Genomic DNA, 27,708 nt, shown 5'->3' with positions numbered 1-27,708 from the left:
GTTAAGACAATATACAGGCTTTACAGGCTTACTTACAGGCCTCTGGAGGAATACAGTTCAGCATCATCTAGCAGATATTGTATTTGTTCTTTTAGCATATGTCTCTGTAAAGCTGAAGAAGCAAAACAAGATAAAAAATAATAATTCAATGTAAAGTTAATGATGATATACAAAAGGTTTGCAACAGAGTACCTTGTAGTTGGACGATATCGGGAAAAGGATGGTGCCACTGACTTGACTGTACAACTAAATGTTACAGAACTGAACAAAATCCCAAGAAACTTGTTCTGACAGCATTGTAAACAGTGGTACTGGACACAAAGTGAGACACACCTCGACATGTTTACTGTGTTACAAAGTTTGCTGACTGACTAGGCAAGTTCAACCGGCGAGTTGACATCTTTTCCAAATGGATCGACCGTAATGCAAAAGAACAACACAGTACAATTAAAGAGATAAAGAAATGACCGCGTTCAGACATTTTCCAAGCTAAAAAAGGTTTTCAAACAAAATCTGCTCTTCTAAAAACAAGCAACCCTACTCAAATGCCCTGGTAAGTTTCTTCCTTGAAGAACATTTCTAATAGTCAAGCTCCTATGATAAAAGTTGAAATAGATATTTTCCCATTTCTAAGACCATCGGCAGTCTCGGAAATGCCTGGTAAGCCATCTTTGGATGCCAAAATATGTCCCTCAAATGTTTTAAAATAAATATAAGTCTGTGCCACTATAAGGGCACTGAAATTATTGAGTCATTTATCTTTTGAGATTTTTCTCTAAGGTGGTCCATCCTCCGGACATCTTCAGTGGCCCTCAGTACATGCCTGCTTCGTCTTCTCGGGGAAGGCTCAAATGTCTGTTTTTATTTTATCCAGAGAGTTGTCGATCTTTGTGAGAGTCTTTTTGATGCGCAGCGCCGTTAATCTGGCTGACGGATTCTGGTACCAGCATTCCTTCATGAGTTTAGCCATGGAGGTTAAAGTCTAAAAAAGAGGAAAAATGGAAATCGATCAATGTGCCTGATGTAAACACTAAAAACTCTGGATTTTACTTCATTTGTGTATTTCTGACAAAAGTAACATTACTTACTGGGTCTGAAAACCATCTGTTTGGGATGTTGGGTCTCTGCTGATCCACACACACAACCTTCCTCATATCTTCAAAGCTCGGATCATTTGGGACCACGTCATGAAAAGGGGGCTTGTAATCTTCTACAATTCCTACAAGAAGAAGACAAAGAAGAACAGTTTACTTCGGAGATCGCACAGTTTAAGAGTGTAAAGTATAAAAATATATATTACAATGATTGCTGACTGAGATGTCCACTCAATATCTTAAATCCTGCTTAAAGCCCCTTTAACAGTGAAGATAAGAAGTGGGTTTTAGTTCACAGAAAGTGTATCAAGGCTACATCTTTAAATCAATATATAAAAAGCTTTTACTCAGTCCAAGCTGAAGCCATGACTTGTTTTGTTTCTGAAGAAAGACCTGACTACAGCCACCTCAATGCAGTATCTTTGCAAACAGCACAAATATGCCATGCCCAATTTTCTGTTCTTATAGTTTCTACTACACCCATCCAAGACTAACAGATGGCCTTGTGCCTTAGTGACGTAATCACAACAGGTCAGAGCTGAATCCAACAGGACAGTGTTGTGTAAAACATGTACTGACCATTACTGACTGTCCTCCTGGCGATCTCCCACAGGACGAGGCCCAGGGCCCAAATGTCCACTCTCTTGTAGGACTCAAAGCAATCCATCTGGATGGAGTCATCGAGCACTTCAGGGGCCATGTAGCGCTTTGTTCCAACTTTAGGGTTGTTCCCCACGTCTAACTCGTTTGTGTCTTGAAAATGCATGACAGCCAGACCTTAAATGGAAACAAAAGAACACTTTAAAATCGCCTCTTATACACATGTAATCAATGAGATTAAAAGAGAAAATACTTTAAGTCTCTGAAGGAGGTAATTAGTAAATATTTTTAATTAAGTCATCATCCAAGTGAGGCAACAATAACTAATACAGATACTGGAGTGAAGAGGAGACCAAGTTTTCCGACACTCATCTTTTAAATCAGTCGATTGGAAGGCTATTTGTTCACCATGCGTGGCCCTGTTCGCCCAAACAGGATGTACTCCAACCCAACAACAACTCACTTAGGAGACAAACAGCAGCTACCATGTTTGTAAGGACAGCAAAATGCGTCATTCGGAGCAGAATTTATTAAATCGAGCCTGTAAACATGTCAAGCCTGTCGCCAGGTTATGGCTTGTCCCCGAATTAGATGTTATTCAAGCATCTGCAAACGGAACATTGATCCATTAGATAAAGTGAACCAAGGTCCTCAAAATGTGTTTTCGGTTAAGGGCAAAGCAATACACCTGGAAGAGGATATTTTTTCGAAATAACTAATGCGGCTAAACAGACAGATGCAAATTGAGCGACCATGAAGCGAATACGTCTCTAACGCAATGAATAAATTGTAACCTTCAATTAACCTCCTCAGCTAATCTTCACGTGCATCAGCTCAGATCTGCTTTTATCGAAGCCGTATTAATGATTGCACTGAATAAAATACTAAAACCGAGACGCTCCATTATTCTGTGAATATTATAGACCCTACACACAGCTTTGCAAATGATGGTCTACATTTTGTAGTCAGCTTAGGGGCCCCGCCTTCACGATTCACCAGTAATATCTTTAACAGTCACTTTTGTTTTTTAAATTTTTGCCGTTAAGGCGCATGTAGCCGCTGCAGTAATCTCCTGACTGTCGCCCTTCAAGGAATACTGCCACATCAGCACTGATATATGGCCTGCATTTGTATAGCGCTTTACTCAGTCCCTAAGGACCCCAAAGCGCTTTACACTACATTCAGTCATTCACCCATTTACACACACATTCACACACTGGTGATGGCAAGCTACATTGTAGCCACAGCCGCCCTTGGGCACACTGACAGAGGCGAGGCAGCCTGGGATCGAACCACCGACCTTCTGATTAGTGGCTGACCTGCTCTGCCATATAGGAAGAGAAGAAGCCAAAACTTGAAGCAAAGACATTGCTAATTGTATCCTTCAAAGTTTTTCCATAAAGAATCATGTTTATGAATTGTTGCGACATCTGCCTGCCATGCGTGTCATTGCACCGTTGTGGACCCCTGCTGTGTTAACACAAACACACGTGCACACTATTCTCACCGAGATCAGCAATGCTGCACTGTCCATTCTTTTTCACCAATATGTTTTTGCTCTTCAGGTCTCGGTGGGCAATAGCTGGCTTGCCATGAGTGCCAAAGATCTCGACATGTAAATGCGCCAGACCGCTCGCAATGGAGAGCGCCATCCGGAGGCAGCTGGTTGCGTCGAGGGTGTTGAGCTGAAGGTAATCGTACAAGGAGCCCATCTCGTGAAAGTGAGTGATGAGCCACAGCTGGGTGCTGGAGTTCCTTGAGGTCATGTCTGAACCGATGAAGCCTACGTGGAGAGATATGAAATTAAATATTGCTCATCAACAGAAATGTAAACATGCAACCAAGGAGAAATTAGCATGCATTGATCCTTATACATCCTTATACAACACACTACCTATATAGTTTTCATGCATTGCACCTAAGAGTGACAGCTTGATATGATATCAACTTTAATGGTTGTTGTGTCCTTCAGTGCATATCAGAGCTCACTAAACCTGATCATTTATTAAAGGTTGCATACCCAAGATGTTTTCATGTCTCAGCAGCACAGTGTTGTAGATTTCAGTCTCTCTGAACCAAGACTTTTCATCTCGAGAGGAGAAAATTTTAACAGCAACATTCTCTCCCTGCCACTGGCCCCTCCACACTTCACCATAACGGCCCTTGCCTGACAAGTAAAAAGAAAAATTATGAATCGGTACACACACACACACACACACACACACACACACACACACTTACTTTGTTCATATTCCACTAAATTTACTACGAGCACACTTGATGGACTCCATTGTGTGTAACATTCAAACCTGCACTAATCATTTTTGTGGCAACAATGAAGATTCATTATATTTGTTATAGCATAAACATCTCTGCAGCTTTTTTAACTTATCAAGATACTGAATGGATAGTGTAATATTAAAAAGTGTAATATTAAACAGCTACAAACAATTACCTGTTAAAAGATCGTAAACAAGATAACCTAAAGGGAAAGTGATTATTTGAAATAATATGTATCAGGGCAAAAAAAGAAAGTGTACTTTGAATGCTAATGTCCTTAAATTATTTATATTTATATTTTATTAGTAGCCATAACTTTGTAGGCTTACTATATTTGACAGCTTATTATACTGCCCCCCAGTGGCCAAAAACCAATTAATATAGTCATAACTGTAATAAAAAAATGGTTTAGAGTGACGCAGGGTTAGGGAAGTCATTTCAACACAAGTGACTTTCAACATGAGTACCTTTTCATAAAAACAAATTGCCACAACACATTGTGGCAATTTGTTTTCCTGAAAATATGCTGACTCTTGCCAGCATTGTCACTGACACTTATCATAAAACAATCTCAAGACTGAATTGCAATTGTGGCTCTGGGGACTTCACTGCTGAACTGTTGCACATTCACTCTGGCCCACTTTCACGATAAGCTCACACTGCTCGTCTGTTTTGCAACCAATTTCAAATTCATATTTTTATTCTCTTGATGATTTATCTGAAGATTTGGAAGTTCCTGAATTTCACGTTTTGAATGCTCACATAGGACTTTTTAGTCTCACACCTTTTTCAAGACATGAAAAGTTAAATATGAACCAAGAACTTCTATTTGTAGACTTATCAGACTGTAAAATACTACATGAAATGTTGTAAATTACTGTACTAGCTATATTAATGATCAGCTCTACCTTAATATATATCAAACATGAGATTCTAGAGTACTGTAATCTGGTATACACCCATCGACAACAAAATTAAGACCAGAGGCTTTCAGGGTGTCTTGTGTTGTTGGGCACTGGGACATTAGCACTATAACCTCTGGTTCCTGTTGGTTGCAGGGTGGGCCTTCTTGACAAGACTGCTCTTATAGATGCTCGATTATACTGGGTTCTAGAAAGTTTAAAAGCAGGGTAGCACTTTGGACTCTGTCGGTTTCTGCAGTTTAAACTGTGGTGAGGCAGATTATGCTGCAGGAGGAGGATGCTGCTTTTGGTGAGTGTTGATTCCCAGTTGGGGGTGCTCAAGAACAATATTTAAGTGGGTGGTAAGTGTCAAAGTAACATCCAAATGAATGCCAGGAACTGTGTTTTCCCAGCAAATTTCTGACGAGAGCAGCAATGTTATTTACCTCACAAATCAGTGCTTTTAATGTTGTTGCTGGTCGGTATATAAGCACGCAATATACATGGCTGCAGGTCTGTCGCGTCACAATCTGTGCTGCCAAAGCTGTAAAGTTGCCCCTATGCTTAATCTGAGTGATGAAGTACCCTTTACATCTCAACATTTCTTTGGAGGACGTTTAGTCTGCTCAGTTACCGTGTCACCTTAAAATGAAAAGAGGCGGCAGATTTTTTGTTTCCCCAACTGTGCTATTGCAAATAGGAATACAGCTTTTGACAGGACACCTACCCACACACTCATTTAGTGTGATTTGCCGTGCAACAGTTCTCTGAACAAGGAAAGGGAGTCCTGAGCCACTTCCTGAAGTGCAGGAATGATCTAGCAAATCCTGGGAAAGAGAAAAAAAAATTAAATTGAGAAAAAGAGCTTATGAATTTATTTGTGCGTCTGTGGATAAATTTGCATGTGATCTATATGAATGAAAAGCTCAGTCCCAAAAGAATCCTGTGGCTCAAGCCTAAAAATGGTGAAATATGGAGCATCTGGGACTCCGATGGAGATTAATAACAAGCAGGCTGTCTTTGATGTGGCACCCACATGGGATGGAGGGGGCCAAGCTGTGTGTACCAAGATAATGTGTGTGGGTGGGTGTGTGTGTGTTTCTGTGCTAGTGTTGCAGAGTGCCCCCTGCTGAGTAAATAACAGAAGTACCACCCCCTCCCTGGTGACTGCTGTGGGTGCTGAAGATTTTATCTAATCCAAGGGCCAGACTCCAAAACAGGCGCAATGCTGCTAAAAGCCTTTTATTTTTATCTCATCTGCAAGACGTGCAGCATCCCAGCGCTAACACAGGAGGGCAGTGCACAGCAACATAGTCAGCAGCAGCTGAGCAAAACAAATGACTAACTAGGAGGGGAGAATGAGGATTGAAAATAGAGGGAAGTGATGCCTCAGATAAACAAATGCATAATGCAAGAGCTGCCTGAGAGACAATTTGGAATCACAACACAGGAATGCAAGGCAGAGGCCGTAAAATGAATGATGAGTTGCTCTGTAGAGAGTTTAAACCCCTCTCTTTGGTGCAGGAGGATTGTTTTTAGGAGTGCATCTTTGGGCCGGGCTGTTAAGCAGCAGAATGTGATCAGTACGTTGCAATATCATTAGAACCAGAGAGCAAGTCTAGGCAGCAGCTACCGAGGGACAAACACTTTCCACAAGCATGCCATTGTTCATAATAATCTTTCTCGTGGTGCTGCAAAAATAAATCAGATAATCTGGAATTTCAAAAGTTTAGACCACAAGTTTAGACGTGTTTATCAAAAGAGAACAACTCTTGAAAGATTACTGAATGGTAAAACGCACGGTAACAACCAAGTATTTTGTTAAGACACCAATTGGACTCAGTTTATGCTGAACATGATTACACAGTGTGTGAGCCAATGAATGTGCTGGGTTGTCTTTCAGACTAAATGCTAACCACAGGACTCCACCTAAATTCTGGATTAGTTTAGCGGGCTTCAAAACCGCAGAAAACTCACAATCCATGCATGAGTGGAGAGAAAAGAAATAGCAAAAGACATTCCCTCTAACCGACTGGGGGAAAAAAACTGGGAGGAGCAATGGCACCACCCACACATTCAGCCACAAAATTCATACATATGCATCTAGTGTACAACTGCTTTAACTTTTCTTTCCTCGAGAACAAACGGTTCTTAAAAGTAAGAAAGAAAGTCCAGAGCAACAGTCTGCACAGTTCAATTTAACCATATTCGGAGACTGATCTAGCTCAAATCGACCCAAACAGCCAGTAAACCAAGGCTGGGATGACACACATTTGCAGACATGCATGCTGACAGCTGCGGACACGACAGATGAGTAGTTGTCCTCACTTTTTGCATGTCCACTAGACATCCGCACAGAGGATTACTCCTGCTCTATGATAAGGAACTTAACACCACTCTTGCATACTTAAAGCGGAAACTACATAAGGCTATGTTTAGACACTATCAAGCTATAATTTCATTCAAATTACTAAAAACATGAGTACTTTTTTATCAAATGGCAAACATGGGAGTTTTACAGGTTTAACTCATGGCAGGAGAAGGAGACTATAATTGCAGTGCCATCGCATCACGGCTTAATCACAAGATTGAATTCTGTTTATGAAGCTGATGCAACTCTTTTATCCTGTAAATAGTGGAAATGCGTACAAAGGGAAGGTAAAAGTCCCCACTAATCCAACAGTGTTTAAAAATCATCACAGGAACCCCTCAAGGTAATACAACACATAATTAGAGGATAGGAATCACACATCTCTGTTATTGGATCTCTGTTACAGTGCAAGTCTGCAGTAGAAACTGTGCATCATACCTGGCATCATACAAAGGGAAAGTAATGGGTGCAAATAAAAGACTGGAATTTGATTAGGCTTTATATCAAACAAACTAGTGCATTATACTATTCCTTGAGCTGCTAATAAAATTGGTTTTTCAGGTGCGTTATGAAGGTAGCCACCTTTGTGCCATCGACTACTCACCGCTAGAGTGCTCTCCCCCACATTAGAAGCTATAAGGCCATCAATAGTTCCATATTCAGCATCTCGGGAGGTTAGCCTCTCCATTTGGTTGTGGTGGATCCGTCTGAACACCAGGATAGCGACAGCAGAGAGGATGATGAGGACAATGATGGGTGCCACGATGACAACAGCTAGTGTGGTCACACTGTAGCTGGATTGCTCATCAGCTGTTAAGGGGACAGAAAAAATTTACAGTGTCACTATCAGGTCATCCCGTTAGATGGTTTTAGAACATAATCAAATTAAATCTAGCTTCTTTTTTCTTTTTTTAAATCTAGAGTTGGTATTGGTCGCTTGCAGTAAACGACACTGGAGAGTGTTCATTGAGCGTCAGGATCAGACACAATGAGGGAGCGGTCTTGGACCACACAGGTTGAGGATTCAACCATACACAAAACAGAGGATTGCAGCACTCTGCAGGCTTCCTGAAGAAACAAGTCGGGGTGGGTGTGAAGGTGCATAAAGAATATCCACAGACAAGAGTGTTCACTCATATGCACACATAGTAGAGCTCATCAAGTCAGCAGAGGCCATCCTGAGGAACTGACCACCATTCACACTTTCCAAACATTCCAAGGAAAAAGACTGCTCGGCTCTGCTTCCAGCACTGACAATGATCCCCTTTTCTCAACTTGCATAATGAACTCCTTCTTCCAAATACACATAACTAGCAACACTTTCTAGGGGCTCACTATATTTGAATCAAACACACATGGCGAAATGCATTCAGCTGCACAATGTTACATAAAAAAAAAAATTTATTTCATGATTATCTGTATTTGTGAGAATTCAAAAGACAGAAGATTGCAATATAGGAAAGTATGCATGTCATGCGTATGGTATGGTAGTAGCGGTATATGGTACATGTATTGCTGGATGGTATCACCGAAATGTGGTCAGATGTGGGCTTTTACAGATGGGGATGTATCACCTCACTTATTTGTTTTAAACTCAAGATGTTCCGTGTGGGGCAGCTTTGAAACCAACTCCCATTTATTTAGACTTTTTTCAAATTTTTGGGCTTAAATTAGGATATTTTTGAGAAAAACTAAAATTCAATAACAAAACAGCATTAGCGTAATACTATGTACTACTAGTACAATACAGAATGAACTGACATTAATAAACTGTAAATATGTATTTTAACCATTTGTGGAAAGTGCTGGATACAATGTAATCATTTTCACAACTGATCTATCCCTTCAATGCACAACCAAGATGATAAGATTAAGGCATATTAGATCTAAATGCGTCATGTAGGCCGTAGTATCAAATGCATGACTGTCGAGGCTAAGGTACAGGTGAAAGAAATAAAAAAGGACAAAAGCTCTGTGTATCGATGCCTGACTCTTTCAATCCCAGGTGGCTTCACCCTCTGGGCTCTTGTCAGCCAGCCCTGACAGCCACTGAGAGAAAAGAAGAGAAGTGGACCATGACTAAATAATATTCAAAACCTCCCTCCAGTTGCCCACCGTCTCCCCTTTTTTTCCTGTTTCATGACATGCCAGGAGTGTGACCACATGGACGTGTAACTCAAGCCAACAGAAACAGTCCAGGACAGCCATGGCAGGTAATTTCACAGCTGAAGCTGAAGCCATCTCAGTAGAGGATGATGGAGAATATGAATGTGTGTTGCTTAGTGTAAACCGTAGCATAAACCAACCATACGGCTACTCCTTCTCTGAATATGAGACATCTAGGTAGTACTTTGAATGTGGTTAGTGATTTGATAAAAAAGAAAAAAAGAGTTCAGAGTTCAACACTGAGAGCAGAGTTCTTGCAAATCTTGGACAATCTGATATGTGATGCATTCTGGGTAGCATTGTGCTGTACCTTTGACAGGGAGCTCCACAGTTATGTTCATATTACACAGGTGTCCCTGGCAGCAGTCAACTATCTGGTCTGTGGAAGGCGGGGTCTTGCAGGTCATCGTGCTCTGTTCTAAGACCTTAAAGCAGCCTTTTTGGGACATTATGATGCCGCCGCTGACTGTCAGAGATGAGAAACACTGGTAGCCCAAGCAGCGATTCTGTGTTCCACATGAACCACCCTCGCACACGCACTCATGCTCCTCTTTGCTCAGGGACTTACTCTGGACTACTGTACCTGCAAAAGATTCAGAAAGAAAACTTTTTAAAAAATGCAATGAATTAAGATTATCTTTTGGTTAAAAAAACCCCAATCATCCATGAAACTTTTGCACAATCCTAAGTTACATAAGGCCCGTGAAGGAACAGCAGCAAACAGAAATCTGTACAATGTGTACAAAGTCACCTTTCCCTGGGGCTTGCACAGTGACGTTCATGTTACACAGATGGCCCTGGCAGCACTTGACAACATGGGCCGATGAGGGTGGCATGGCACAGGTGGCTTTGCCCTCCTCGTCGTCCCTCAGGCAGCCCTTCTGTTGGACGGCTGCCCCATCAATCATCTTCAGAGCGGAGAAACAGTGCTGGCCTGTGCAGCGATGGCCATGCTCGCACACACCGCCCTCGCATACACACTCTTGGTCTCTGAGGACTGGTCTGCCAGCAGACAGTTGTACATCTGATAAGAGGAAATAGATATGTGGGGAAACCCATTAGACCAATACCATTAGCAACCCATTAAATTAAAAGGCATTCACTCACATCAGAATCATGCACGTTGAAAAGATCCATTTGCTGGACATTCACCAAAGAGAGCAGAAAATGTTTTGCCTGTTTGAATCTAGCATCTCCTGATATAAAACAAATTTTACTATTTTGTTGAAACAACACTTATTCAGGAAGCCTACTCAAACAGACCAGAAAAGATTGTTTAAATCTTTGATTTTAGTTGTTGACAAGCACGCACATGGTTCATGGGACAGATCAATTGATTTTCTAGCTTGCGATTTTAAATACATTGTCATTATCAACTGTAAAAGCACACAACAACTAAGCAGCTATACTGTAGAATAATTTCACACACAGGTTTGCATCTCACACACGGCTCTAATAATAATAGCATAAAGCTACTGGAAATTAAACAGACTTTAACAGAGTCCATTAGCTTACTTGAAATTGAATGTGCTGAAGCACAGAGCTTGAACAACAACCAAGAGTTACAACTTTGCACTTGTATAACTTAATAAATTTCAGTTTAAATGCATGTTTACATTTTATGCACCAAAGGGTGTTTATTGTCAGTCAAGTCGAGGGTCTAGGATAAAGAGTGGCATTTGATGTATAAAGAAATACACAACTTGAGCACATTTTTCTGAGTTACAGTATTGAGAAAGATGAATACAAGAGATCTGACTCGACCTTGCTGAGCTTTTTCTTTTTCTGTTCTGAGACTATCATATTCTAGGTAAAATTCTTTGTATGTGTTTGCACGCATAGCACAGAAAGCTGATTATGTTAGAAAACAAAGTTGTAGTCATGACAGCAGGCAGTGCTGCAGATATACACATTGCTGCGAAAAAAAAAAAAAAAAAAAGCTACAACCTAGAAACAGCACACAAGATCTTGTGTCCTGCACGATTGCTTGTTGATTATTTTATCCTATTAGGTATTTATGAAGTGTGTTTTCATGATTAGTGTACGAATTCTTGAGTTATGCCCAAAATGTTGTTTTGCTGGATCATGAGAATGGGATGAATGGACCCAAATTCCAAAACACAATGCATCCATTGTCAACTGTTGCCAGTTCAGGGGAAAAAAAAGTGGTGTTACAGTCCAAACACTTCTCGTCTGGGTTTCCATCTGTGAATTCCACCAGTACAGCTGTTAGCAAGAGCCCTCTTTTCATTAGTACCTACTTGAATCAACTCGGCACGGTTCACCATGGTTTTTAAGGTTTTCCATTGGGTCATAGTACCTGGTACCAGGTGCTTTTTTAGTACCTGATCAGTCAGGGTTCCAAGCAATCCGAGGTGGTACTAAAATGTGACGTTGTGAGACTGAATTGGCTGGTCGGTAGCGTCACTTGATGAGTCACGAAAGCGCTGTTTACGAAAATTAAAACCACCATTTTTGAAACCTGGCAACGAGGGAAATGGCTACAAAAAACGATGCCATGATCCCCGAGTCTGACGAAAAGCCAGGTCAAGACAAGCCAGCCAAGACGGAGCAGCAGGTCTATCGGACATGTTGCTATGATGACAACAACACGCATTAGGTAGTACTGGATTGTAATGGAAAACCAGTCAAGCCGAGTTGAGTAGGTAGTAATTGAAAAAAGGGGCTAAGGAGTCAGCTACCACAGACAACTTCCAAATCCGTTGAAAAAGTTGTCCTGAAATTCGATTTCAAAGTTCTGCAGAGTTTAAAGCAGGACAACTTCACAATTCTCTTTGCAAATGCCTCACCTTTTAGTGGGAAGTTAAGGGAGATGTTCATATTACACAAATGCCCATAGCAGCACTTCACCACCAGCTGAGGAGTTGGTGTGGATCTGCAGCTCCAGGATCGGTCTTCGTCCCCCAAAATGCAGCCTTTACGAACGACCGATGTCCCGTTTATCACCGCGAGAGAGCTGAAGCACTCCTGGCCAAAGCATCGGTCCCCACCGCTGCAGGATGATCCGTCACATAAACATTCATTTCTCACACCGCCCTCACCTGCAAGAGGAAACAATTAGAAGATCAGGATTTATGTCTGAGAAGACACAGGTCCCACAGTAGATGAGGGCAGAAATATGACCCTTCATGTTCAATCACAATAAATGATCAATGCTCGCTACTTGTTTGCATGTAGCGATAATACATACTGAAGATGTAGGGAGAAAGTTTTGCTTGCCAGAATAAAGAAAAAATTCTACTGTAATCCGCTGCCACTGCAGTAGTTTAAAATAACACTGACAGACAGCAGATGAAAGGCAGACAGACTGAGGAGGGGTGGTGAAACAGGGGGGCAGCATGAATTTTGTTCTATGCATGCAACAAACTTGAGGGGGGACAGTGAAAGAAACAGAAGTAACACTGCGTATTTTAATTAGCTCACAGGAGGAGGGGGTGTTTCAGATGTCCATAACACAACTTTTCAAGCACTGTACATATTGTTTATTCTCTGGATATCTAGCACGGACACTACACCGAATTGGATCCTGTCTGGTTTTGTCGACAGGAACTTTCTGTCCCTTTCGATACCGCTCCTGTTCAGACCTGACGTAAAAAGCAGCCTTTTGGTTTATTATTAGAGACTTACCTTCTAAGCTTGAACAGGGGAGGACCAGTGGGATCACAACTAACAGAAACATGTCCACACTCGTCATTGTAGACCTGGAGAGGGGGAGGGAAAAAATGAAAACAAAAACAAAATGTACGTGGCACTCCAACTATGAAATTGTGATTTTTATCTTTCTGTATCAGCACACTGGTGATATCTTTGTGAAAATTCCTTTCAGAGGACTACTTCATAAGACGGACTGAAAATGGCAGGATTTCCCCATCGAGGTAGGAATATTAGAGTGAGTGATTTTACAGAGGGAGACCTTTTCTTGTTTTCAGGGGGAAAAAGTCAACACCAAGTTTAAAATGCTCAAGTAAAGTGGGTCTCATGCCTTCCTGTTGTCCTGGCAACAAGGCATTGAGTGGCAAGCAATGGGGAGACTGGTGCTCTCCTATTGGCTGCCTCGGTGCGTGAGTGTGTGAGTTTGTGTGTGTGTGTGCGTGTTGGAGGGACAGGCTGCTTGGGAGTGAGGGGAGAGGAGCAGACAGACATGAAGAGGAGGAGGAGGAGAAAGAGAGGAGGACAGTGTGGGTGCCCGAATACTATCGTTTAGAGACCTGGTGACAGTCTAATCGTTCAATATTTAATGCATTTGTAGGAACCGTCACATACGCTGTGCAGTAGTAGGGCTTTTTCCATTTTGGACAGATTTTTTTTGTCACAGTTCACCTGTTTATCTCACACTGCAAACGCCAAAATAACCATTTTATAAAGCTGATATGCAAGTGTTGAGCATACACGTAGCTTAGAGCGTGCCCCGTTTATGCTATACCAAACACTGGGAACGTTTTCTTGGCACCATGTACGTTTGCGCCTCAGTGCATCTGCGCCGCTGATAAGTACCCCAACCCCTCCAAGCTTTTGTGCCCGTCTCCCAGACATAAATGATTAAGCACGTAATGTTAGCATTAGGCCAACGGCGGCGTCTGCACAGGCCGCTCACACACAGACCACATGCTGCTCCTTTAATCAGAGCACAAAACAGAGGCTGCCACACAGAGATAATCAGGAGCTCTGTCTGCTCCCTTTGGACCGGAGAGGAGAGGGGAACAGCAACGGAGATATGAAGAGCACGGGGCAGGCGGGCATGAGGAGGCAAGGGAGGAACGGCCCAGGGGCAACTCGGGGACAGTGGGTCAGAGAAGGGCAGAGAACGGGGCGAGCGTGCGAGAGAGATGTGGGTCACGGTGGGCCGCAACACTCAGTTAGGCTAAAAGGAGGGAGGTGGCTGTGGGGGGAGCGAGACGAGGAGGTGTCTAGTGTCAGCGCCCAGAGGGACAGTGAGAAGAAGGGCGCCATGCTGTTGGAAGGGTGGGGTAGGTGAAGCGGGGGGACAGGCAGAGCTGTGATGGAGTCAGAAAGCCGGAGGAAACGGGACAAAGAGATAAGCAGAGGTGTAGAAGGAAAAAAAAATTAAAGGCCCAGGCCAAATAAAACAGATGCGTGTTCCTCGTTATCTTGATATTTTGACTCATACGACTGGTAAGAAACAAAAAAGACAACATCAAGCACAACATGCTGACTCAAACACTGAACAGATCAATAACTAACCTCAATTAACTAAGTAGAGCATGTCACAAGGCTCTGCTTAATGGCATCAATTAGTGCAGGCAAATGATTTGCTGCATTTTTGTTTATATTTACTGCCAAAACAGCCTCCACGGGGCAATGAAATTATGTCTGTCTCAGTTCATCTCGCCTACTCAAACACTTTGTCTTTAACAAGCTATAAGGAACGAGGCACTCACTGGGTATGTGTGTGCTTCTTGGATAGACGGCAAATATTTTAGTCTGAGTTTTAAAAAAAACTCAGACTAAAATGTGAAGTCCCTGCAAGTTTCAAACAGTACAGTATGCATATGCAGGAATTCAAAGTATACTTTATGCATTAATAGCAATATTTATGTTTCATAAGCACAGTAAACTGTTTCCCACCTATGAATAGGCCATGGCTAGTTGGTAGCATATCATAAACCCAGCTAACAGCTTGGGCTTCATAAACACAGAGCCAGACATGATATTGGAAACCTCAGAAGGCTTTCTTAGGGAAGGAAAAGAAGCAGCGCTAGCATCTGCAAAACTGATCTGAGCAGACAATTTTGTCGTACTGTGAATGCGTGTGTTGCGTCCCTCTACCCCTGCGTATTGAATTCTCTGGCAGCGTCGTGTAGTGTGTGCTCACAGAGCTGACATCCTGCCAAGGGTGTGCTCTCATTCCCCCACTCTGTCTCAACCCCCATCTTTCCTCTAATTCCCTCTTCCTATGTCCTCTGAAGTTGTGATGTAATAGGAAACTGGTATGAACGCCACATGCTTATTATAACTTAAGATATATTTTCCCCAGTTGCTTATTGTGGTTGGAGCCAATATTGTAATAAGCCTTACAATACTATAAGGCAGAGGGAAATGCTACGAGCTTGAGAAAGCTGCCCTGATTTTGATATGCATTAAAATACTTTGAGGAAAATAATGTTATATGTGCATTCCTTCTCTTTGCCTTCCTTGAAAGTGAAATGTCAGTTTGCATTGGATGCCATTTATTATGCTCTGAGCTCCTCTGTTCCAGTGGTAAAATTTGACTCAAGTATGCTATAAAGAAAAGGTTGAGCTGCTTGCACTTTCGTTATACAGTAACTTTGCATTTCATTTTCTGAGGCACATTCAGGTGGTAATACCGTCATTCTAAATGGAGGAGACGTTCCTTCTTTCAGTAAAGTAAAGAATAGAAATACTTTTTCCACCAAAGACGTTCTTTACGAGGGCTTCAGATTCTCTGCGTAGGTACCGACCTTGTATGAGCAGACATAAAAGATTACATTTAGCTTAACACAAACAAGCCCTTGTGTGTACAATCTAAGATAAACACCTGAAATAGACATGGCTCAGCGAGAAGTATGTTAGGGTAGACTGCTGCCGAGCGCTACTAGAAAAATTTTAAAGTGATCCTGCATGTCGCCGCTGCCATTTTATGATGCCACAATTCCTTCCCAGACTCTTTCCAGTGATCTCACTCCAGAGGGCCATCTTGATAAGCATTACTCTAAGTTGAGCGGAGCTTAAAGTGATTAGATAGAGATAATTAAACATGCTACTCACATGCTGTTACTGGTGCAACTGGACCAAAAGGCATGCATAGTGGGGAATATAATTATTTGATCACCTGCTGAATTTGTAATTTTGCGCACTTACAAAGAAATTAACAGTCTCTAATTTTTTTAGTAGTTTCCTTTTAATGGAGAGAGACTGAATGTCAGCCAAAAAAATCAAGAAAAAACCCATTACAAAAAAAAAAAATTATAAAATTGATTTGCATGTTATTAAATGCAGTAAGTATTTGATCCCCTACAATCGAGCCAGAATTTAGAACCCAAAATTCTGGCAGCCACAGATTCTGGATTCACACGTGTGGCACACAAATTACAATCCATCAACTACAGACACTCCTGATCTCATATCCTGATGTGTATAAAGCACATCTATCAACAGCATCAATTTCTTTCATTCCAACCTCTCCACCACTGTGGACAAGCCCAAAGAGCTGTCCAAGGGCTAGAATGGGCTACCAGAACAAATGCAAAAACTTTGGTGAGAAGGTGACAACCCTTGGTGCAATTATGAATGAAATATAATAAATAATATAAAATGACTACCAATCAGCCTGGATCTTTAGCTCCATGCAAGATCTTGACTCATGGGGTGAGGATAATCAAGAGTAAGGTGGTGGAAAACCCAAAAATTAATATTAGGACACACTAAGTTGTAACAGGGACAAAAGTCTTTCAGCATCACCATCTTAAGTTTGCCAAGAAAGGTCTAAATGATTCGGAGATGCTTGGGAGAAAGTGCTGTGGTCAAATGAAACCAAAAATCAAGCTTTCTACCCGCCATGTTTGGAGGAAGAGAAATGCCGAGTATGACCCAAAGAACAAGTGGAAACAAAAGCGTAGCGTCTGGACTTCTCGGATGAGACGTGAAATGTCTTCAAGCAACTTCAAGAAATCCAGACACTTTTCTTTCCAAGCTCCTTAGACTACGATGACCTGGATGACTGAGAACCTTCACAGATACAACATGTGGAAACATTATGTTTTGGGGCTGTTTTACTGCTAAGGTTACAAGACAAGTTCAAAACGTCACGGGGCCAATAGACACAAAAAGCTACAATAAACGTTGGGACGAGAACCTCATTCCGTCAGCCAGAACACTGAAGATGGGCCATGGATGGGTCTTCCAATGACCCCATAACATACAACCAAGTCAATAAAGGACTGGTTAAAGAATACCCTTGTTAAGGTCAGGGAATGGCCTAGCCAGTCTCCAGACTTCAATCCTCTAGAAAGTCTGTGGAAGGAGCTGAAACTTTGAGTTACCAAGTGGTAACCAAGAAACCTAAAGTATTTTGTGAGTTTCTGTAAAATCCGTTTTAAAACCTGTGCAAACCTGGTGGCCGACTACTAGAAACATCATACTCCTGTGCTTGCCCACAAAGGTTTCTCCACCAAGTACTAATTAATGTTTTGGTTGGGGGATCAAATACTTATTTCACTCAATGACATGTAAATCAATGTGATTTGTAATGCAAATCAGCAGAGGATTAAATAATTATTTCTCCCACTGTAGGCAGCTGTGATTTTAACCATTTGAGGAATTTTCTGCTTACGAGACATTAAGTATGATTAAAGCCAACATGTTATTGCCACAATAATTTATAGCTGACATTTTAAAAGTGATACAAGACACATATTAATCTAGTTGGACGTTTTATTATTTGGGTCTGTTTTGTATTCAGGTCAGCTAAAGAGGAGGATGACAAAACACTACTTTGTCTGATGAGCATGGTGTATCACCGAGGTTGAGGAGGGAGGAGGCTGAAGCCCTGCAGGAGCTGCTGAGTCATCATGCTGGCAAAGAGGGAGACGAGAGGTGGAATCTGTGTCTGAGCTGGCAGGCTGGCACAGTTACCATGGCACAAATAGCCTGGGCACCGAGGAAACTGCAGCAAACTGCAGGGTGGCGAGAGAAGAAACAGGCAGAGACTAGGGCAATGCAGATCCTGCTGTTCGTGTCCCTGTCCCTCTTTGCTGACCCACACCCAGACAGCCAAAGTGCCAGCATGCCATCAGGGACACACAGATGGTTCGCTCCTAGGTGGATGTGGGTGTAATACAGACCTGAGGGCGAAAAAAAAAATCGTCCTCTTTGCAGCAGCCCACATTCGTATTCGCACTACAGCTTGGAAAATCAACATGCTCACCTCAGTTTTAAACCACTCTTGGGTTAGAAAAATAAAGCCCTCAGAATGACTAAAGGTAAGGTAATATAAATGCACAAGCTTAACTTCAAATCTTAGAAGGTTATGAGTGTAAAACAGACTTCCTTTATTCAATGTTTACAAACTGAATAGAAGGCAAAAATATCAATTTACTTTAAAAAGTAGAGTGCACACTAAATGCTCAAACATCAGTACTTGGTTTGATTTCTCTTCCAGGGTCTAGAAAGAAACTAGAGCTGGGGGAAAGCTGAGGCATGTCCCCGACGTGCAAGCTTTGGCTTTAGCTAAGGCTGCTCCCTCCGAGTCATACAATCACCTGGTCACTGAGAATCCCAACTCAGCTTCCTTTCCCCGTTGTCTCACCTTTCCACTTGCTAGCTATATATTTTATGTAATATATATTGCTGTGAAAACTGATTACTTAAATTGACATAATGTCTGTCATGATACAGACTACGAGAAAACCGCCCTCAACCTGGCCCGGTTATTTTAGAACTAACCTGCATAAAAAAAACACATTTTTGCCATTGCCAAACTTCAAATGCCCACAATTTCACATTCCACAGCGCCCTTGTATGACCAGTAGGGCTGAACGATATATCGCATTTGCGATAATATCGCGACATGATCAAGTGCAATTTTCTAACCGCAAAGGCTGCGATTATACTCTGGACATGTCCAAATTCATGGGCTGCATCCTCCTGAGGCCGCATTTGTAGACCGATTACGTCACAGCGACGTGCCGAAGGCTGTCCAAATTACTACCATATCCCAGAATTCATAGCGCGGCCCAGCCAAACTCCAGTTTCCAGCAATGGCGGCCGCTACTAAGTTTTAAAATTACTCATACTAATCTTTCTGGGTCACAAAATAAACTTTTAACATATTTTCAGGCGAGAAAGTAGTTGTGTAAACATCAAATATCTGCTCGGTTTATCAAGATATCCCATATTTGCAAAAGTGCTTCGACGTTTTCAGAGGCGTCTGCTACCCACCAGCTCGACAGCTAGCCGGGAGCTCGAGGGTTACTGATGCGGCCGAGAACGGCACAACTCCCGGCACATCATTTTCAGATCACCGCGGAGTTTCGCTGCTCGGGTTAAACGTAATATATAAGTCACTTAGACAACCTAAAAATGTTATTGTTGGGCTTTTTTCAGTGTTTTGTTTGTTCGTGAGTAAATCGGTTTGGCTGAGATTAAAGTTATTAGATTAGATAAAATAAAACTTTATTAATCCCCCGGGTGGGTTCCTCCTTGGTTTTCACACAGCTGACTAAACGTCAAACAGAAAACTTATTAAACAGAAGTATGAGACAGTCGAGAATTTACACCAGTGTCTGGTTATATTTTAGATAGCAAGAAGCAGACGGCCGAGTTTATTAAACTCCACCGAGACAGCGGTGACGCTAATCAGAACTAGACCGTCCAATTTCACGCCTTTAAATTTTAAAGGCGTGTTTGTGTGTGTGTTTATACAATTGCTATTATGTTTGCACTTTATGTGTAATGTTACTGACTGCAGAGATCAGTAAGATGTGTGTATTTTTTATTTATTAGTTTTATTTATTTAATATTATTTTTTAATTGAATGACTGTCTAGTAGTTCACAGATGTCGAAAAACTGAGTGTGGTAAAGCCACTGATTTTTTTTATGTATATTTCTGCAATCTGCACATTGTACTGACTTTCATTTTAATGTTTACACCAGGGTTCCTTGTCAGCACTTTATGCTCAGATGTTTGTAAGCTAAAAATAAACTATTGTGTATGTTCAAATATACTGTTGTGATTGAAGAAGTTAAATAAAAATGTCAGTCATCAATTCATGCATCACCTCATGTCATCATAACAGAGGTCTGTCTTCCAGGAAAGAACAGTTTAAAATTAATGTAATATAGTATTGGCCATACTATATGATGTATTGCTTGTCTTTGTTTAATAATACAGAAGACAAAGACCTTAAAAAATAATCGCATATCGCATCGCAATCGCAATATTGGGGCAAAAAATCGCAATTAGATTATTTTCCATAATCGTTCAGCCCTAATGACCAGCGTATATCATAATACTCTGTACTGCTAATGTGTGTGTGAAAGCCACTGGAAAGCAAAGCTCTTAATGTTTTTATGCCTGTGAAGCTCTTTGAACCTCTACATGAATTTGATTCAGTTCAAATAAAACTGAATTGAATCGAGTCGAGTTGAATTGAATTAACCTTTCGAAACACTCCTCTTTCTCCGAGGGTCTCATCAAAATGGGAGATGAAAGGACTTCTGAGGTCCCCTGGAATCTGCAGTGCCCCATTAGCTCCAGCCAAACTCCATCTCTTAGGGCCTTGCAGTATCTCAGCAGCCGGCCTCTTTTACAATGTGAGGAATGTAATCAAATGCAAATACCCCCCCCCCCTCTGTTTGCCCAGTGTTTCACTCACACATTAATTGTGGTAGGCAACAGCATAGCGAGTTTTTGTTCTGTGGGTATGGTGCTACCTAAGGTGTATGCACACACTCACACCCACACTTTATTCTGGACCTCAACCAAATTTAATCAAAAAACTATTCTTTTCTTCCTGTTGTGTCTCATCTCGCCCTCCACCTCTCAGGGCCTAAAGCAATATGGGGTTTTTTGTTGTTTTGTTTTGTTTTTTACTTAAAATGTGTTCAGTGGGTAGGAGAAAGAATGAACAGAGGTAGAATTAGCAGGAGAAAAAAATATACTTAGTCACATTAAAAAAATACATATATTTAAACCAAAAACATCACTTTTATCTACGTTTAGTGATTTTTTTTTTTAGGGAATCACATTTCAACTTTACATTACTGTAATGTAATTAGCTGGTAAATTAGCAAACAATCCTCAAAAGCTCTGAAAACATTACCCAACATCTTACCACTTATCTTACTATGAAGCAAACACAATTTTCCTTGTGAAGCAAAAAGTCTCAAAAACATTTTGGGAGCAAAAACTGAGGAATTAATAAGATATAGTATTGTTTCAATTTTTTAGAAATAGACTTGTAAGCCTTGGCATTTGTTCTAAACACTGCGGGGGACAGACCCACTTTGTCCCCTTTGTTCTTTAAATAAGATGGTAACACATAAAGAAGATGTAAACTACAACTCCAGTGGGTCACAGCTGTGGCACAAATCGCAACACTTACCTGAGAGGTAATAACTTTAATCATTTTCTAAAGGTGAATCCTCACATTAATTTAATTTAATCAAATCAACTGTAACTGTAGACCACAGAAAGTATAAAATAAGGACGTAGCTTCCAGATCCGAAGTGCCTTAAACCTGCATTTCATCTGTACGCCAGCAGATGGCAATAGCTGCGATTGCAGAAAGAATTCCAGCCCTATAGAAGTCTATGACAAAATTGTTTTCTGACTTGACCTCTGTCTGACCTCTGACTCAGTCACTAATTTCAGGTCATAGTGAATAAAAAAAAAGTAAGACTGTTTTGCAAATCTTGGCCATAATTTTCCGTTTAGAGGATTAGCCACAGTTCGCTCACTGGATAATGACTTACGATTGACAAGTCAGTGAGCGCAGAGTTGCACACTCGCCACTCCTCATGACATCACCATAGCTACATCCATCTTTTGTGCGGTATATGCTGGAGGTCTATGTTTTTCCAATGATTCTCAAGTTGGAATAAAAGATTAGAAACTTAAACGAAACAAATACCCATCTCATTGCAATGTAGCTTTTTAAAGAGGGAGTGGGCTGAGAAACGGGTAAATAAATGCTTCATCAATAAAGCAGATCGCTTCCAACAATACAAACATTTGCTGTGTGACAGGAAAAAATAAAGAAAGAATGAAAAGTATGTTTTCTTGTTTCACAACAAAGAAAAACAGCCATTTTCATTTCTAATAATACTTCACTGAAGTTTGATTCATTTGAAAAGAAAAAAAAAAAGACATAACACCTGAGGCAATGTTAGATAGATGTCAAACACATATGATAGAAAGACCAGGAGAGTACAGTGCAATGTAAACAATGAGTATCAAATTACATTCTCACACATGAACTCTGGAAAAGATTGGGAAAAATCACCAAACCTTTGCCTTTTTTGTCACACGCAGAATGTAGTGCAACTTCTTCAAAGACAAAAAGAAACCCTAAATAAATCTCTTCACAAACTAATGTTATGGCTGTATCGTGACTTTGTGGTATGGGACGTCTGGGGTGGGACAAACTTAAATGCTTTACAGCGTTGCGATGGCACTGTTAACGAGTCTTCTACGTAATAGTCACCATAGCAATTAGACATTCATTTTCACACAGCATCAAAACATCTGAAACAGCCAGTTCAAACAGACTTTATGGCCCAGAGCCACGTTTGCCAGCAAAGGAATGCACAAACATTCTCCCTCCAAATGACCATCTTATAAAGGTTACCGCCCTGGGGCAATATTTCACTTAAAAGGACACCTTGATTTGTATCAAGGTGGACCCATTGCACCAGTTTTGTTTCTTGTAAAACAAGTCAGGCGACTAGACTAAAGAGCATTGAGTGCAGTTACCAAAAGCTATGAGAAGGCTCTAAAAGCTGAGTGACAAGACTCAGACGGATAACAAGATAATCCACAGTGAGTGACCAACCATACGTGGAAAAAACATTCATCACACCACTGTGATAACCACTAAGTAAACAGCTTGCAACAAAACAATGAATCTGTGATCGGCAGAGAGACTGATCGGGGCCATGACATCCTCCTGCCAGTCGAGCCTTAATGGCTTTGAGTTTCCTGCCTTCCACGAGCAAAGACTTCTCAGGCAATCTGAGCACAAGGAAACCGTTTTGAATAATCCTTTACAATAAAGTCATTAATGTGATGTAACTATTTTCTGAAAGTAGATATTCTGTACTATCATTTATGACTCTGCAGTTGTTATTTATGATCATGTGGTAACACTGTTTAGTCAGGTTTTTTTACTCCTGTTTAGGTTCACGGAAATTTCTGGGGCATTCGTGGTTACCTGATTAAGTATTTGCTAATTAAAATAGTCATTAGAATTAGCAGCCATGGATTTGGCACATGTGCGAAGCAAAATATACTGCTACACCGTGACACTGATATCAGCCATGTTGCCGATCCTTACTTCGATGTCAAAAGCAGTGAATGTCTAAATGTTATAAATGGCCCAATTGCCTCAAGCATGGGGGACGGGAATTCGAGCAAACCCCATCGACTACGACAGCAGAGCACTACCATCATAACAGCACCATTTCAGTTTACAACCCCATGACACGTGAGATGAAACGTAGATTATTTTCAATTCACAGACAAAGTGCCCACACCAAATAAGAGCCCGTGCCCGGGAATGAGATCAGAGAGAAGCAGAGACTGAAACAAAGCCATAACTTTCTCCCCTAACAGCTGAGCGATAAGACAAGAGCACTGAAGCGAGTGAAGGGCTCATAAAATGTGTATTGCAGACTGTCTCCAGTGCAGTCTGGGGTTATTGTGGAGAGAGAGGAGTGGAGCCGTGAGCACTGCAGATTTGTGTGTGTGTGCGCATCTGAGGAGACAGCAGCGTCTCGTCTCTCTTCTCTCTGTCTCCACTGGTCTTCATCCACATTTGAACACAGAACAGGAGGAATCGATAAGTCTGCGCAGAGCCACCAGATGAGGAGATGAGCGAGCTCCCAAACAGCAAACAGAGGAAGACTAAAAATCTGGCAGAAACACAGGGAGTCTTTTATCTCATTCTCTTCTTCCCCCCTCTCTAACTTCCCATGTCCTGCAGAGCCTCAAAGTCCCAGACAGCTCTTCTCATCGCGATATGTTTGGGCTACATAAGGCTGATGATTATTAAAAGGCTGAAGGATTTTTTGACTAAAAATAACACTGCAGACAGAGGGCCCCTTTCTAAAAAGCTGGACACAAGCGTAGAGCGCAAGCAAATTCAACCCACATGCCGCGTTTCTCTGCAGTCGCCCGCCTCGTTTGATGCCAGGTCTGTTGCTAGTCAAACTTTCGAGTAAGTCAGCACACAGACAAACAAGCCCGGGTCACACATGCAGACAAATCGTGACGCGAGAAAGCTGAAGGTAGCTAGTCTGACACCGCACTTCAAGCCAGATTCTTTCCCCTTTCTATCCTTGAGCCTGCACCTACCACCTGTTTACACACATATCCACACACACTTTCCTCCCTCGCCCCTCCTCCCTCCTTTTCTTCTCCAACTTGAGAGCCACCTACAAGGAAACGCGATGAGCCTCAGACATGAAGCAGTCTATCTTGGTCTCATAACTGCAGTTCCCTTGTTAATGACAGACTGTGTAACCTGATTCCACACACATATGCATATACGCACGCCACTCCCCCGCCTCCCCCGACACACACAGACTCTCGCAGGGTTTCAGAGCTTTTCTCTCACTCCACTCGCATATTGTTCCAACCCAAACTGCCAGCTGCTTCTGACAGCCAAATTATTGGGCACACTAAATGATTGCTATCGGAAGCCTGCCCCCCCCCCTCAAAGCAAACCCCTCGCTTCATATTTTCTGAAATAGCCCGGACTTGCAGGGCAAATGAGGCGATTTATGGTCGTCAGAAGAGGAACAGATACAGGAAAACACTGGTGTAGGGGCCAAGATATTCATATATAAAGAACCTGGGAGCTGCTATGTGGAAATTTAAAAAACAAAAACTGTTATAACCTCAGCTCACTATCACAAGCCAAATTTCTGGTTGTCTGTATTCGGTGTGATACTTCGATTACTAATTGTTTTTCAGCAGTTTTTGCAGTAATTCTGATTTCACTGCAGCCTGTAGTCTACCTCTCTGAAAAACTATGCATTGCCTTTCAGCATCTCTCATTTGATAACGCGTCCTCAACTTGATTATTACTTTACTCGGCATGCGTGCGAGCAGTTAACAAATAATATCGGAGGACACATTTTCAGATTATTCAGTTGCCACGTTAGCATGGTATGTTTTGGGGGGTGAGCATACCAAAAATGAAGCCACTGAAAAGTAACATAGTTATGTGGGACTTTTAGAAACCTTTTGAAAAATGTACACGCTGGCCACCAAAGATGCTCTATAAATATAAACATAACTGGCTGACGATTCAGCTACTACCGTTAGTCTGTTTGAAACCAGACCAAGAGTTGGTGAGAGGGAGGAAAGGCCCAAAATGGTAGGAACAACAGCCACAATCAGACTGGTAGTTATTTCCTCAGATGAACAGAACAGGCTCCCCAAGACACCCCCACCCCCAGAGTTGAACTACACACAGTCACCCAGACAGCCTGACGTCGCTTTATCTGACCGCTATCAGCCAGACTCCATGAGGCCAGGTCTCGAGAATGACCGGCGCTGGCCAAGAGGCCACAGCTCAGTGACTGGCCAGCTATGGGGTTACATTCTCCAGATCACACAACCACACAGCCACTAAGTGCCACTTAACGCTGCCACTAACCAAGACACAAAACCCTAAAGCGCTATCCACTTCAAGCCTTCACTGATTTGAACATCTCTACGCAGCTAATATGGAAAAAAAAAAAGAAAAATTATATTTGTGAACAAGTCGTCTGTGTGCTTCAGCTAGTAGCAGCAATTAAAGGGCTCAGGCTAGATGGAGATTTTTCCTGAAACTGTGACAAAAAAGCTTTGAATGGAGACGGCTTTCAATTTAAACCACCCTTTTAAAAATGAACATGTCACCCCCCTGACCCTAAGTTGCATAAGCCGTTAAGAAAATTGATGGATGGATTAGTATGGATCTCGCCCAAATAGTCTCCCATGCCAGACTTCGGGCTTCGTGTGTGTGTGACAATCAGATTGTCATGCGCAGACACATCAAGTGCAGCCAACTTAAAAAGATGCGACTAAAGCAGAAAGTGCACATTCGAAAGGCTTCCCTGGCATTTAAACTCAGTGTGTGGGATTGTCATTTTGTGGGATCTATAACAATGAGTTGATTCTGAGAAAGAGCACTTAAGTGTGAGACGTTCCCCATTCACACTTCTTGCAATCAGCACCATTATCTCTGAATGTTTTCAGCCAGCATTAACACCTTTCTAATGAAGTTGGCACCCTCTCATCAGCGGGTCTACCAGGTTTCCATTAGATTGTCCCTCCAAGTAGTTCTCACATATCATCTTCTGTTTGGTTTAAATCTATTCCACATCCAATTGATGCTCTATCAGTGACGTTTAAGTAGCTTTTTTTATATTTCCAACTTGCCCAAAATTAAATTCCGAACCACTCGTAGTCATACTGTGTGTTCATGAGTGTTGGTGGCGCCGCCCGCCCCGCAGGACTGCGTTTGTGATGTTAAAAGTGCTCAGCGGGCGATGATGGGGCACGATCGAGCTGGAACGACCCTCCTAAAGACTGCATGACAAAAACTCTTCGAGTCACAGCTACTTGCAATGTCGTGAGCTTGATTCGACTGCTTAGGAGAAATCAGAACCCAGCACAGTCGCAGTTGAAAACCAGATTGTGGTCATTTTAGCCTGGCGCTCATCCTTTCATTAACAAGAGACACATCTGACAAGGTCTCTTAGCTGATGGTACACCGAGCTGCGCGGGGAGCTTATCAGAAGCGGCTATTTTGTTTTTGCAAAGTCACAAGAAAGACACGTTAGATAAAAATATGCTCGGCTGCAGAACCAAACAGGCCACGATTTTACAAAGCAGCTGAGAGAGGGAGACGGGTTTCTTACGGGAGCGCGTCACGAAGCCGTCTCCGGCAAACTTTTCCACGTCTACCGAAACGTCCGCGCGCATATTCCAGCATAGCCTGGATTAAATGACATTTTAGAGACGTCACGATAAATAATAATAATAATAATAAAAACTTACCTCGCGGGGTATTTTTTTTCCTCAAAGTGCTGTGAGGGCTAGGTAACCGGCGCGGGTCGAACTATTCTGCCATCTCCCGAGAATTCACCGACAATACCCGATTTGTTTTCCAAAGTCTGAAAAGCAGAGGCTACATGACGCCAACATTCACGCCCGTCTTTCACTCGGCAGAGAAAAAAAAGAAGCCAAATATAATAATTGTTAAAGTGACAAACTCACTCCGTACTCATTTTTAGGAGAGAGTAAAACCGAAGACGCATTTTTGCTACGCTGTCTGGGCTTCACAACTGGCACCCCGGCGGCGGCGTTTTCGAAGGCAAAAAGCCAGGATTGGAGGAGGAGGAAGTTACCTTGGAACGCAGTAACGCTAGGTGAGACGATAAAGACACGTTTCCTGTCGGCCATTTCAAAATAAAACTCATCTGTTTAATTTTAGTCTGAGGAGCTTTGTGGCGTAGACTGACAGAAATCACCTCCTTCTGAATGTCAACAAGACAAAAAGAGACTAAGCCAGGTGCTGTTGC

The 27,708-nt window shown here is 41.9% G+C and overlaps 1 protein-coding gene across 2 annotated transcripts; it reads right to left on the bottom strand.

Annotated features, from left to right (window-relative positions):
• Nucleotides 1-27,493, bottom strand: LOC146616283 (activin receptor type-1-like). Of its 2 annotated transcripts, none has more exons than XM_085375126.1 (13): nt 27,404-27,493; nt 27,185-27,300; nt 13,062-13,135; nt 12,224-12,475; nt 10,165-10,437; nt 9,724-9,996; nt 7,852-8,057; nt 5,604-5,703; nt 3,715-3,861; nt 3,202-3,477; nt 1,674-1,871; nt 1,089-1,219; nt 1-982 (listed from the first exon to the last, which is right to left on the bottom strand). In XM_085375126.1, exons 3-13 carry the CDS (start codon nt 13,126-13,128, stop codon nt 848-850), a joined length of 2,058 nt encoding a protein of 685 aa, XP_085231252.1. In that variant the 5' UTR covers nt 13,129-13,135; nt 27,185-27,300; nt 27,404-27,493; the 3' UTR covers nt 1-847. The 2 variants fall into 2 exon arrangements, with proteins under 2 accessions (XP_085231252.1, XP_085231253.1); XM_085375127.1 differs by having other exon boundaries at nt 27,411-27,493.
• Between the last annotated feature and the right edge of the window lie 215 nt (nt 27,494-27,708).

This window comes from Diplotaxodon limnothrissa, linkage group LG16, assembly GCF_057381915.1.
Source record: "Diplotaxodon limnothrissa isolate DT_005_m linkage group LG16, D_limnothrissa_male_GT1.1, whole genome shotgun sequence".
In the NCBI taxonomy this organism is placed as follows: Eukaryota; Metazoa; Chordata; class Actinopteri; order Cichliformes; family Cichlidae; genus Diplotaxodon; species Diplotaxodon limnothrissa.
The sequence above is the reverse complement of the archived record's forward strand: the minus strand, read 5'-3'. Positions and strand labels throughout refer to the sequence as shown.

Coding starts and splice junctions, on each gene's coding strand:
- LOC146616283 (XM_085375126.1), bottom strand. CDS start 13,128: ATGACGAGTGTGGACATGTTTCTGTTAGTTGTGATCCCACTGGTCCTC. Junction 8,058..9,723: donor TGTGGAGCTCCCTGTCAAAG/GTACAGCACAAT, acceptor TCCCCTTAACAG/CTGATGAGCAATCCAGCTAC. Junction 3,862..5,603: donor CACACTAAATGAGTGTGTGG/GTAGGTGTCCTG, acceptor TTTACTTGTCAG/GCAAGGGCCGTTATGGTGAA.